Genomic DNA, 14,338 nt, shown 5'->3' with positions numbered 1-14,338 from the left:
TTACAAAATATATTTTAATTTAATTGTTGTTTTCCCTAATATATTTTTAATTACGTGTACAAAACATCTTTTCATTTTTCTCATTTATTAGTCTAGAAGCTTTCAAAGCCGTAGCGAATGTTTTACATCGTTTTTGCAAGGAAAAACGTGCGCCCGCGCATGTCCAGTGCTATTTGTGCCAAACTATGCGCTGTAACTGTTACGCGGTTGTTATTCAACAATGGTGTCCGTTGGCACACATCGCCATGTTGGCATGTAGACCATATTTTTGAACCTTATTTTGGTGTTGAATAACTGTATATAGTTAATTTCATTATCATGTCCCTACTTTCAAAGAACAATTTTCCTTGAGCCTAAGAAAGTATTTCGAAGTCTTTAGTCGAGTCTGATGCTAATGAGGTTCTTAAAGGGATCTTATAGTTACTTGTGTAATTAAGACCAAAAAGTGATATTGCGACGTGATTTAAGTTGACAACTCATTTAGTCCACAACAATGACTAAGTTTACAGTAAATAGTTTTATTTACCGATTGGTGTCCATTTCTTCATTACCCATAATTTAATTCTCTTCGTTTTGTTTCAGGTGTAGCTGGTAGTGACGAATGTGATAACAATGACAAGGACTATAAAAAGCTCTAGTGTTATAATGTGATTATCGCGGGACGGATGGACAGTGAATACGTCAGTTTCCCGCCAAAACGAAATGGCCGCTGTTAGAGTAAGATGGCGGACGCGGAGGTGCCTCGGCGTCGTTTGTCTTATGATGTTCATACATGTTGCTAATGGTGAGTACAAACTTAAAAACATACAAACTTATCATTTCCTTGCCTCCAGTCTTAGCAAGAGAATAAAATAATATCGATAGGTTATAAACATAATGATTTCTAAAGTTTACGCGAATGTTAGACATTTAAATTAAACTTTTTTACGCATTTTATCGCGGTTTTAATATTTTATTGTGAGCTCATTCTGCCTAGATCGGACCACCAACAGCTAAAATATTTTAAAAAGTTGTATAATTATAAAATGTAGGTAGATATTGTAACTCTGACTTTGCGGTTGAACAAAACCTCAGTCCCCCCCGTGACCATGAAGGCTGCAAAGTCTTCAAAACGTCGGGAGAAAAGTAAAATATTAAAACCGCGCTAAAATTCGTAAAATAGTTTAATTTAAAAGGTTATAAACATAACTCGCTCTTAATTTAAACGTAACTTAGACGTAAGCTGGATGATAAAATATTGTTCAATAAACAAGTTGATAGAATAAACAGTTCTGCTAGTTATAAATACAAGTTTACGGATAGTTGGAATCTTATTGGCCAGAAGATTGCAGGTGAAGAGAGCTACGTTAACGAAGGTTGGTTTGTAGAAATAAGAAATCCCTCTACAGCAAACAACATGTCATTTACTATTAAATGAGAGCGAAAGTTCTGGCCAAAAATAGTTATCTTTATTTCATCTCTGCATTAATCTCTTCATATTATGTTAGCATAATACCTACCTTTGCGGGCAAGCCCAGTATCACATAATGGAGAGTAATCATTTGTGCCTAGTATACACTCACCATATCTCGAATCATGAGTTCGTGGTTGGGGATAGGAATTTTTGGAATTCTTGGCTCCCAATTAAGTTGAGGTTGGAAAAAATGTTTTAATTACTTTCATAAACGGTAGTTTCGCGATGTGGCCAGCAATACCTACTACATTACAAAAAATGTGGTTCATATGGGCAGGGATTAAAACTTTACTTTCCTTTCCTCAACAGTCACCGGCAAGGTGTTTTTTTTAGGCACGGCATAGTGACCTAGTCAGGTTGAGTTAGAGTGTCGACTGATGAGACACGATTGTCCCTCACCAGTCGACAGAATTATGTAAGCTTGTTGTAATATGGCGTCAAATTGTAGTGGTGTTCACTTACTGCTCTAGACCGGCTTGCTCTGCATAAAACCTACACAGCAAAACATCAACATTCAAATATACATCAAATTCAAAAGCAACCTTTTTGCTAGTTATATAAAACTCAAAAAATCCATTTACACATTTTTTACATTCACCAAACGAAAAAGAAAACATAAAAAGCGTTAGTGGATTGATAGATGGATGTAAAAAGTGTCGGGCAAATGACCCCGTGTCCTTGAGGCTGCAGGCCGGCTCGCCGCGCCGCACTGAGCAGAGAGGAGCTATTAGTAAACACCGGACTGAAGGCTGCAGGGCCGTGGGTAATGGGTGAAATTGACCTTGGATGCTGGTTCAGACGGCTATAATTTTCTCAGTTTGAATATTGTTGATTTTATCTCTTACATAAGGTTTTCAAGAACGAAGAATAAATCTTTGATTTAGGATTCTTAAGTGTTGTGAAACTGAAAAGTAGAGGTTGTTTCGTTTCGTTTGTCTGTGTATTTATCTATGGTATTAAGCTTTAACTAAAATTATGATTTGAAATTTGAAGTTTGCTTTTAACCGACTTTAAAAAAAGGAGGAGGTTATCAATTAGACTGTATTATTTATGTTCGTTACCTCAGAACTTTTGACTGGGTGAACCGATTGGTCATTAAACTTGCTAATTAAGTTAGATAAATACATGAACAAATGTACGATAACAATGTTTTATTTTTATTAGGCACCTACTCCAAAATTGGTTATCAGTATATAGGTAATGTTAAATATTTTTTTGGTTTTTGAAGGCGGTATAATCTTTTGCTAAAAAGTTTTTTTAAAAGTAATATAATAGTGTTCTTGGCTAGCCAGACAAACAATATTTCGATTCTCTCAGCAAAGGTGTTATTATTACCCGACGTCAAATAAGGAGAAGGTTCTAAATTCAAATGATTTTTTTTTTTATAAGGTAGAGTGACCGAGGTTTGCCCGGTTGCAAAGCTGTTTTCAATAATCCTAGTAAAACCTTAGCAAACTATTTCAGAATATACTATGGGTTTATGCGTCTGCATCCACAATTGAAATAGCATCTACGAATGGTTTCAAAGGCACTGTCATTTTGAACCTAGCTGAAAACTTTCTATAGAATCTCGTGACAATCGGCAAGTTATTATTTCCATGAAATCAACTTTTTTTTAACATAAAGTTCATTATTATTTTTTTAATTTTCTTCATGAATTTTTAATTCTATACACTATTACGCCGTTAAGACTGCGTGTTTTGATTTCGGAAATTAATGCCTCATACGGAGAGAGGTGCAGCGCGGAGCGGCGTTTCAACAGACGCCATTGTTTCACACGATACGTGGCACCGTGTGCCGACAAACCGAAAGCATTCCCAAACATTCCGGTGAAACTACTACTACTACCTCACGGAATTCATGTTAAAAATTTCATTCATTGACTCTTTATAGAGAAGAAATAAAGAAAGAAATATATTTTGCAACAAACGTAATATACATATATGGAATAAACAAACAAAACAGACAAAAAGCAATTAAAAAAGCAACCAACTCAGCAATATGCTGGCAGTTTAGCCAGCGCTGGTCTTCCGTTGCGCCGTTTCTTTGTTGATTTCACGGAGGACAAAAAACTCTCTCAATCGAAAAACGATTTTTTTTATTGAATTCGAACCTTTGTGAAGAAACTAGTAATATTTTAGCCAGTGTAAATAGCGTTCATAATAAGACTTAACATATCATGTCTCAGGATGGCGAACGCAGTGGAATACCAAACAATACTTTGTAATTCAAGGTGTTGAACGGTGTTTCTACTGTTTATTGACTGTCGTATCGCTTACCATCAGGCGAACGGCAAGCACGTCACATCATTCAAAGCAACAAAAAAAAAAGTATGGTCCACACAAAACCGGTCTTGCGCTGTGGGCACCAATACCTAGATCAATCTATTTTTTTGTGTCAGAATCCGCAATTACTAAACTCAACGCTACGCCCAGCCTCAGTTCTCATTCACAAATCACCACGTCGGGTTTCGAACACGTAACCTTTCGCTTCAGGTACCCGCGCGGCGCGGCGCTCGTAAAATAAGTTGGTTACTTTCACTACTCCACATCCGCCAACTCGGTTTATCTCGACTTGCAATGCATTATGAACTGTCAGTTTGGATCGCTGTTAAAGTCAAATTACTCACAATAATATTAATATGTTTACGCAACTGAATGGGACGGTCAACTCACCTGATGTTAATATATATTCTGAGTTAGTTTTTGCCATGGTTACACGTTCCAATCCAATCCAATTTATTTAGTTTGTCTGTATCGTTTCTACTACAGTTCTGCCAATGTCAAGTTTGAAAAGGAGAGGACACATGTGCTATATGTAGTGAAATAAATCTTTGGCCGGATGAATATGAAAACAAAGATAATGTATACGAATGGAATAAAAAAGCAAAACAAATAGTTACATGGTATGCTATTGGAATTATAGCGCCTAAAGTTCACGCTGTCAAATTTGCAAATACGGCTACGGAGCGCTGTTCAAATTTCCTTATAATTTACTTAAATGAAACTATCACTTAGCGAATTAAACAGAAAACACACAGATTTTGTGTCCCGAAGCGCTTAAATTTGGCAAACCCTACACTGGAATATCCGAGCTTAGAATTTATAATCTACCGCCCATAAACTAATAATTTACAATACTAAAGGAATCACGGGTAGTCTATTGAACTAATGCCTCATTTAAACTATGGACTAATAACTTGAGCATTGAATTATGAATAAACAATACACCCGAATAAGCTGTTTATACACTCGTGTTCTTAACTATTCGTCTGTACTCGGGAATATATAAATTAGGGGAGTAAAGAAAGGAATAAGAATTAGATAAAAGAGGGTGTTACTTATCTAGACAGGTATCTCATGCAAAAGCATGGGTGGTATCTACTTTTAACCTATCATTTCATCCAATACCGCAGCAGCATGGCTCATGAAAGAATAACAATATTTCATGAAAAGTCGCTTACAAAGGAAAGACGTTATTGTAAAACCCTCACAAGCCGTGCTTCACAGCTTCCCACCCGATATCCAATCTCGTTAGTTTCCGCTAGAATGGTCTCGAGGCGGTCTGGCCCGCACGCAGCTCGCTCGGTGAGACAACGCTTTCTCAGCGTCCGCCCGCCGAGAGCGTGATGGCATGTGAATCTACTTGGTTAGGGCGACCACATACGGGGAATTGTTTTAGATATGAACTGTAAAATGTTATAAGTACACTTTCGTGATAGCAAAACAAAGTTTTGTCTCAATCTTGGCGTTAATAACTCTTACTTAACCCGATGATAATAATACTCATATTAGTATCGACACTTACCCGAATTCCCGCCTCATTTCACAAGGCTACTTTGAAGCAACAGACCTCCTTTGACAACAAGGTGGACACTTTCCCGTCCGTGTACAAGAAGTTGACGGGTCGCGTAGTCACCTTCGAGTTCTCGAACCACACTTGTAAACTAAGTCTTCTTAACGTACCCATTATTTGCCAAGAATATTTCCGTCACATCACATAGAGATACATATTTGACGCATACTTTGCTACTTAAAAGGTTTACAAGTCTTAAGTCGTTGTTACCAATTTCCAACTAATTTGGAATCAGTATTGCGTGTTTGAAGAGACACTATCCATAACAAAACAATGGAAATAGAAACAACATCACAAACAGGTGTAATCAAATTAAATTACCAAAACATTGTCAAAAATGCAATTTGTGAGCACCCTGTATTATCGCGCGATGCGTTGCGCGAACAATAACTTCGCGGTAGAGTGCTCCGCGGAGATATGCGGGACGAGACGCTCTGTATTACGCAAATGTGTGGATTGGTACAGGAACTTGCTTCACATATATCATAGCCTCTGTGGTGTAGTAGACTGTGAGCTGGATTAAAAGTGTGAAGCGGTGCTTTCATTTCCCGACGTGTATGTTTGTGTGAACCGATCTTTTGTTTGGATTGTGGGGCTGACTCTTCTTTATAGTGCTATGGAGATAGACATCAATAGATATTTTGGTGTTTGGTGGGTGTTTATAGACACTGAAGATCACATTTAAAAAACAGTGTCATACTTATTTGTTGAACCTTAAAATATCTACTTTCTTTGGCACTGCTGTAATTTTAGGCAACAAACTGCTAGTGCACGTGTTCATATAAAATAAATCGTATATTGGAAAGCGTTAATGAAATTCACTAATGGAATTTCCGTTCTAAAACACAGTAGAGATTAAGTCACTATCAAACAAATCATTTTTGAGATATGCACGTAATAGTTTTTTGTTATTTTCTTTTTTGCGTCTGAGTTGCACGTGTATTGGTAGGTCGCTCGCCTTATGAAACGCTCCAATACTACTTACTCGTTTTAATACAATAAACACATATTTGAGTATCATATTCGTATAGACTCAAATAACTAGTCACAAAAATAAAATCAATACAATATAATTTATAATCTGGCCTTACTAGTGATTTTTTTATTTAATTTAATTTGAAAATATAGGTGGCGTTCTTCATATTTTTCTATGATAGGTAAATGGTTATGAATTTCAGTTATTATTGATTTGTTGATTACTAGATGGCGTTAACTGCCTCCGTAGTCTGTACAATTATAAACTTTAATGGATATTGCGATAATAATTTATATGACATATATATCTATTACACTGTTTCATATTAATTATAATGTTTTATTTTCCAGGATATGAAGAAACGTATACAATATCTCAACTGTCACCAAAGTCAGGCTCCATCGGCGAGTCGACGCACATCGTGCTACAGACGAGCACGGTGCAGGACCTGCCCTTCAGCATAGAGCCCAGCGTCAAGCACCACGATGACGTCACCGAACTCACCACCGACGAACATGTCATGCCCAAATCAGCAGAATTCATCGTACGAGAATCAAGATCCATCAATGATGACATTCCATCATCAAACAACGAGATTGATTCGGAATTAGAAGTGCATAATAAGAGGAAGTATTACGACATACATCCAACTAAAACTGTAAATTATTACAACAGTGATGACGGTGTCATCCTGCCCTCAGAGCGGTTCGGAGACAGGCTCGACTTCAAGTTTCCGGGGGAAGGACAGCGGGTCCCGAAAGCGCGGGCGCTGGCGCCGACGGGACCCAGAATACGGCCTACTGCAGTGCAGCCGATCTTTGCCACGGCCACCCCTAGAGACGAGGGGCGGCAGAACTCGGACATACAGAATATTATTACTGGTATAGTTAAGTTGTTGAATGGTAACGTGAACGTTCAAGCTAACTCTCAGCTTCTGAACGGGAGACCTGGAAGACCGGTGGCTTCCAGGATAAACAACCGCGGTCCTCCAAGGATTACGGACGTCCCGCTAGACTTCGACAAGATCACTCCGCCTCCCCACCCCTTCATGCCCACAAAAACTCCTCCGCCTTATCCATTCGATCGACCTCCCCATCATGGGGTCAATTTACCTGAGCAAATTGTGCCTCCATTGAATCGGCCAGGGCTCCACCGGCCCTTGCCTCCATGGCAGCGGCCGAGACCACGACCACCGAATAGACGACCCAACCCTGGCCTTCCCATGTACAAACCGGTGCCAATACACCACGATCCAGTAGAAACGTCTCAAGAAGCAAATGAAAATGAAACCACACATTCTGAAAATAATATACATCAAGATGAAATGCCTTTAATAAACCTACCAGACACCAACACAACAGAAGCTCCAGAGAAGGAGGAATTTAAAACCACTACCGAAACAAGTACAACAACTTCTACAACAGAAACAACAACAACGTCGACGACAACAGAAAAACCGACAACAACGTCTACTACTACGACAACAACTGAGAAGCCAACAACAACGTCAACAACAACGACGACAACGACAACCACCGAGAAACCAACGACAGAAACAACGAAGCAAACAACGACTACAGATAAACCAACTACAACAGAAAAACTGACGACATCAGAGAAACCAAAGACTGAGAAACCTACCAAAATAGACAAAGATAAGAAGAAAGACAGTACCGCTGTGGTCGAAAAGAAACATAAAGTCAATGAAGATAAGGTTGTTAATAAAATTGCTAAAAATGAGACAATGGTGGAACAGATCTTACAGCCGTCCATCCCGGAGAATAGACCGCAGTTCAGTTCGTCATCCGCCACTCCAACGCCTACTGAAGGCTTGCTGGAACATGTGACTTCCCCATTAGATTCTACTACACCGATAGAAATATCTTCAATCAACCAACAACCATTGCCCAGTAAGTATAACATAGATTATTGCAAGTCACATATCCTAAAATCATTATTTGAAAGAAATTTCTATATAGATTAAGTCAAAGGCATTAAAATTTGACTCACCAATTCCAGCATCCCAAGGTATGCCGTACCAACCGTACCGTCCTCGGCCGGGCATAGTCCTGGACGACACGGACTTCAAGCCGCACGGGTCGCGGTACCGGCCCGAGAGACCGGACGCGGCCGTCATCACTGCGCCCGAGGTCCGGCTGCCGGGCTACGGGGAGATCTTCGACGTCACTGTGTCCGCTATACAGGGACCTGGGGAGGCGGGCTCTGGTGAGAAATTACATTTTCTAAGCTTCACATAACCGCACCACATACTTTGAACCAGGCCATTGATGGCGTACGCAATAACTACTACACCTTCAGTTCCACTTGCATTAACCCTTTTATTTTGGTATATTGGTTTGGGAACTTTTACTCTACACCCTTGAAAAATTATATACGATTTATCTTTAATTATACTGGAATTCGACTTAAAAGGAACACTGATAATTTTTTATTGCTTACTTAATAGTGTCGTGTGTAAAATATGTTGCATGTTATAATAAATCTTGTAACTATCTTGTTTCCACAGTTCACATCGAGCACATAAACCCTGCATCAGTCGGAGAGCACGACGACATTATCGTGTCTCCGTCGGGCGAACAAGGGTTCGTGTCCATCGACGGGAAGCGCACCTACCTCAACCTGTTCGACAGCTCCACGCCCACCACGGGCGGACCCACGCGCGTCCACACGCCACCGCAGCATTCTGGTGAGTCTATATTACTTTCAGGGATTCGTGAGATAAATAATACTAAGACTGAAAATATACAAAGAATTAGAATAGAGTGCAATCGTGATTAACAACGACATATCTTGTTTATGTTTATATTATATTTATTTCATTTTACATCATCTAGAAAATAACTGTAAACGACGCGGCTCCCTTTATCACTTCATCGAACTTCATTATGGCTTTTATGACCAGACAACCCACACCAAGTCAGTGTGGTCGACTAAGCCCTAAATTTTCAGTAGTAGAAGAGGTCCATGCCCAACAGTGGAATAATAAATAATACAAGGCTGACGATTCTAACAACACAATTCCTTCAATTTCCAGTGCCACCAGTAGCCGCACCATCTCACCGTCCTCCACACAGCCCACACAGTCCAGGCCCACAGCTGGGCACAGGCGTGGCGATCCCAGCAGACGATGAGCCCGCGCCTCCAGTGAGAAGACCCGCGCCACCACAACTGCTCCGCCCGCACCAGTACGCCAGACCTACACCCGCTGTCAGGTATGTATGAAGAGATAACCAGCTCATTCACTTGACAGTACATCATCATTTAGTGGTGGGTTATGTAATGTTATTAACGTACTGTTTCAGGATCGACACGTGCATAGTCGGCGACGATTCGACGTGCGACCAATCGCAGAACGAGAAGTGTAGGACCGAAGCGGGTGAGTGTCGGTTTTGTCGGTCTCATGTCCAAAGAGTCGATGGTCAGCACAATTGGTTTCTTGTTCTGTGCCCATTTTCTATTGGCTACTATACAATCATCCAATTTGTACATACATACGCGAGTTACCCCTACCACAGTTCATCTGTGGTCATGACTTGTGTCGTTTACTGTACTGGATAACTTTGGAGTCCCAATTGTCTCCTTTATGAAAAAGAAAACCTGATGATAAGTTTAATGTATTCTGTGCAGGCATATCCTCCTGCCAGTGCCGGCCAGGATACGCGAGGAGAGTGCACCGCGACCCGTGCCGCAGGGTCGTGGCGCTCATACTGAACCTCAGGGTTGACAGGCTCTATGATAGAAAGGTACGGAACTTGTGAAGTATCCACATAATTACATGATATTATTAGGATTCTCCTATGATGAACAGAGAGTATAGTTCTTGAAATAAGAAAAACCCTGTTACAATTTTTCCCCTCCAAGATACCCCTTTAAGGTCTACTTTGTTTTCCTAGTTTTATGGTTCAAAAAACATCTTTAGCGTACTTATTTTAAGGGCCAGCTACCTCCCACATCATTGGAGCGATGAGGTGGGAAGTTTCTACTATCAATTAAGAAGGAAAACTCACTACTTAGTGGTATAACGAGTATAATAAAATGCTAACTTCGCAGGTGACGTGGGACGCGAAGTTGGCCGACAAGGACTCGGAGCCGTACCAACAATTGAGCTTTGAAGCTGTCAGAGCGGTAGGCCAAAATAGTTAACGTAAATTACTTTGAAGTTAAAGAGTTTATTGTATATAAAGATGTACGTTTAGTAATCTGAGTCGCACGTTTGTTTATAATAGTTTAGCGCATGACGAGTGTTTTGTGACGACCGTTTGATTTAGCACATATCGACGAATATATGCACGACAATTGCTGTATGAGCATTATTGGCAAGTACACACTTTCTTTTTATTTGTGACCTCACCGTACCTGATGGAGTGTAATAAGTGGAGTGGGGTCCCGTAGAATGTCGACTGACGAGAGATGATTATCCCACAATAGTCGACACAATTATGCCAGACAGTTGGAACCGAATAAACATAGGCTGATCACAAAATGCGACTTATTTTGTGAGCGACTATGCCGGGCTTTAATTAATACGCGGGTTTTAAGTTTCCATTTTAGGACCTTTAATTTCATCAAAAAGCCAGGACTTACCTGTAGCAAAATGAAGATCAGGCAAAGAGTCCATCCAATATGATTGAATATATTTCAGATCGACTCCGCGTTCTCGATGACGCCGTTCTCTGATGACTTCGTGCAAGGCGCCGTGAACGGACTGCACCGCGGCGACGGACAGCACGAGGGCGTCTTCGTCAACTACACCATACTGGTAAGCGTCACTCATTATTGGTATTGTGGTCATATCAAGGAAATTGACGATAATTTCCAACTTTAATCAGAAAAATAAAACACTTCAATGGTCCAAGGTTTTGAATGACAATGCTTCCAGAAATAATTATAAGTTTTTAGATAGTAGTGTGCTTGTCACTGGCATCAGAATTAAGTTTTATGTAGTCTGGTGATTTGATCATGGTATCTTAGGAATAAAAAAAAAAAATCGGATTTTATCGCGGTTTTTTATGTTAAAGTTTTGAAGACCTTGCAGCCTCCATGATCACGGGGCGGACTGAGTTGGTCACCCGAAAAGTTAGTTACAATTCATATTTAAAAATTATTTTTGCTGTTGATGGTCCGATTAACGCGGGATGAGCTTCCAGTCTTCAAGTCTGGCAGTCGGTAATAGTATTTTCCTTCAATATGATGGTTTGTGTGGTGTGCAGCTGCAGGAGACGGCGGAGACGCTGCGGCCGGCGGCGGCGAGCGACATCCAGAAGCACGTGGTGGGCGTGCTGCGGCGCCGCCACCACAACGTCGGCACCTCCGCGCTCTGGGTGCGCGCGCCCGCCGCCAGCGTGCCGCCGCTCGCAGGTACCACCACCACCACCACACCACCACCACACCACCACACACGCACGTGCTGGCGCTCTACACGACACTACACACTAATGCTTTGTCCCCAGACGTAGACGAGTGCTCGTCCCCGGAGCTGAACGACTGCCACGAGCTCGCCTCCTGCACCAACACCTGGGGAGGGTTCAAGTGAGTCTCATGCATTATTTTTGAAAATGTGATTACTGATCTATCTCAGGAAGGATTGGACGACTGAGTGCTCGGAGGAGCAATGGAAAATGTTTGGGAACGGTTGGGCCAAATCTCTAGCACTAAACTACAGCACACTTTGATGGACCTTTTATAACCCCACGGTCATCTTCTTCTACGCAGTAGAAACGACACGGCTTTAGCAATTGTCTCCAAATTTGAAATATGAGACCACTGAAATGCTAAGTTGACTGCTGATTTTTTTCAAAATAACCCAGCACTAGAGCTAGCTGGAATTTTAATCCTTCATTTTATGATCTAACTCATATACACAGCTATTAGACCTGGCTGTACTGAATATAAGGTCCAAATGGAATCTTTCAGAAAGCAAATTAGGCCGTGTAATATGTTTCCCTCTTCTGACTGTGTGGTATGTTCCCAGGTGCGCGTGTCCATCGTGGACCCTGGACACGTCCCCAGGGTCAGGTCCGGGCGCGGCGGGTCGGTGGTGCCGCGCATGCGCCGCCACACACTGCAGTGACCGAGGAGTGTGCAAGTACCACAACGGACAGCCTTACTGCACGTATGTATTTCATATTAACGTTTGTAGCTAATGCTTAGGGGTATCATTCGCATAAGTAAGAAGCGGCGATAGCCTAGTTGGTTGTGGAACGGATTGCCGAGACGAATGTCCGTAGGTTGAAATCCCAAGGGGACACACCTCTGACATTTCTAAAAAATTATGTGTGTATTCTTTGTGAATTATGACTTGCTTTAACGGTGAAGGAAAACATCGTGAGGAAACCTGCACATCTGAGAAGTTCTCTATAGGAATTTTCGAGGGTGTGTGAAGTCTACCAATCCGCACTAGGCCAGCGTGGTGGACTAAGGCCTAATCCCTCTCAGTAGAGGAGGCCCGTGCCCAGCAGTGGCACAGTATATTATTATAATATATTATTATTATATCATTCGAATTCCAAAGATACATTTGGTTAACCACTTTTAATGTAGTTTATAGTTATTAGTTTATCACAACATAAAATCGGCGAGACCGCGCATCGCTTAGTTGAGTCGCGACGCGGCGGCGCTCGCGGGGCGCGCGGGGACACTAGTTATAATGCACGACACTACATACTATGATTTTTTTATTTACTTACATGAAAACCTTGTTTTGTATTTCCTGTAGTTACCTAATATTATAATTATTATGCATTTTAATATTTTGATACTATTTTCTTTTAATTATTTTAACTATTTATTATCCCGCTGGTGTAGTTGTATCGCTTTCGCGGTAACAGCACGCTCCGTGGTCCCGAGTTCGAATCTCGGGTCGGGCAGTGCTAATGAGTTTTCCTGCTCAGTATCAGCCCGAAGTCTGGAATTCATGCCCAATATGGTGATAGGCTCGCCGCTATCGTATTATGGGAACGAACATACGTAGTGAACAGTGGGTGGTTTGGTTGCTTGTGGTCGCACCCGTTAAGTGTAAGGTGATGTGTGTCAATAGATGCTCGTCGGGGTACTACGGCTCGACGTGCGAGGTGGACGGGGAGGTGGTGGGCGCGGCGGCGGGCGCCTCGCTCGCGGCCGCGCTCGTCATCGCGCTCACGCTCGCCGCGCTGCTCTCCTGGAGGTACGCGCACACACACACGCACACACACACACTACACGTGCGAGGTGGACGGGGAGGTGGTGGGCGCGGCGGCGGGCGCCTCGCTCGCGGCCGCGCTCGTCATCGCGCTCACGCTCGCCGCGCTGCTCTCCTGGAGGTACGCGCACACACACACGCACACACACACACTACACGTGCGAGGTGGACGGGGAGGTGGTGGGCGCGGCGGCGGGCGCCTCGCTCGCGGCCGCGCTCGTCATCGCGCTCACGCTCGCCGCGCTGCTCTCCTGGAGGTACGCGCACACACACACGCACACACACACACTACACGTGCGAGGTGGACGGGGAGGTGGTGGGCGCGGCGGCGGGCGCCTCGCTCGCGGCCGCGCTCGTCATCGCGCTCACGCTCGCCGCGCTGCTCTCCTGGAGGTACGCGCACACACACACGCACACACACACACTACACGTGCGAGGTGGACGGGGAGGTGGTGGGCGCGGCGGCGGGCGCCTCGCTCGCGGCCGCGCTCGTCATCGCGCTCACGCTCGCCGCGCTGCTCTCCTGGAGGTACGCGCACACACACACGCACACACACACACTACACGTGCGAGGTGGACGGGGAGGTGGTGGGCGCGGCGGCGGGCGCCTCGCTCGCGGCCGCGCTCGTCATCGCGCTCACGCTCGCCGCGCTGCTCTCCTGGAGGTACGCGCACACACACACGCACACACACACACTACACGTGCGAGGTGGACGGGGAGGTGGTGGTGTGCAGACATAAAATAAACTTTTATTAGGATTTTATCGCAGTTTATTATATTATAATTTTCTTCCGACGTTCAAGAAACCGTGAGCTTATTCTACGTAAATCGGAACCTCACCTGCTATTTTGTTAT

The 14,338-nt window shown here is 42.9% G+C and overlaps 1 protein-coding gene across 3 annotated transcripts in view; it reads left to right on the top strand.

The window, feature by feature from the left end:
* The window catches only part of LOC115444518, a 31,577-nt gene that overhangs the window by 11,051 nt on the left and 6,188 nt on the right, over positions 1-14,338 (top strand). For 2 of the 3 annotated variants that reach the window (XM_037440059.1, XM_037440060.1), the window contains exons 2-15: positions 583-784; positions 6,635-8,194; positions 8,304-8,510; positions 8,812-8,991; positions 9,340-9,517; positions 9,608-9,681; positions 9,933-10,048; positions 10,356-10,430; positions 10,948-11,064; positions 11,516-11,663; positions 11,756-11,834; positions 12,277-12,417; positions 13,342-13,375; positions 13,512-14,147. In XM_037440059.1, the coding sequence (XP_037295956.1) occupies positions 703-784; positions 6,635-8,194; positions 8,304-8,510; positions 8,812-8,991; positions 9,340-9,517; positions 9,608-9,681; positions 9,933-10,048; positions 10,356-10,430; positions 10,948-11,064; positions 11,516-11,663; positions 11,756-11,834; positions 12,277-12,417; positions 13,342-13,375; positions 13,512-14,147 (3,627 nt within the window). In that variant the 5' untranslated portion in view covers positions 583-702. Of the gene's footprint in view, positions 1-582; positions 785-6,634; positions 8,195-8,303; positions 8,511-8,811; positions 8,992-9,339; positions 9,518-9,607; positions 9,682-9,932; positions 10,049-10,355; positions 10,431-10,947; positions 11,065-11,515; positions 11,664-11,755; positions 11,835-12,276; positions 12,418-13,341; positions 13,468-13,511; positions 14,148-14,338 lie in introns of all 3 variants that reach the window. The other variant, XM_037440061.1, reaches the window with a different exon arrangement.

This window comes from Manduca sexta, chromosome 18 (genome assembly GCF_014839805.1).
Source record: "Manduca sexta isolate Smith_Timp_Sample1 chromosome 18, JHU_Msex_v1.0, whole genome shotgun sequence".
NCBI lineage: Eukaryota > Metazoa > Arthropoda > Insecta > Lepidoptera > Sphingidae > Manduca > Manduca sexta.
Note: the sequence above shows the minus strand (reverse complement) of the source record. Positions and strands in the feature narration are given on the sequence as shown.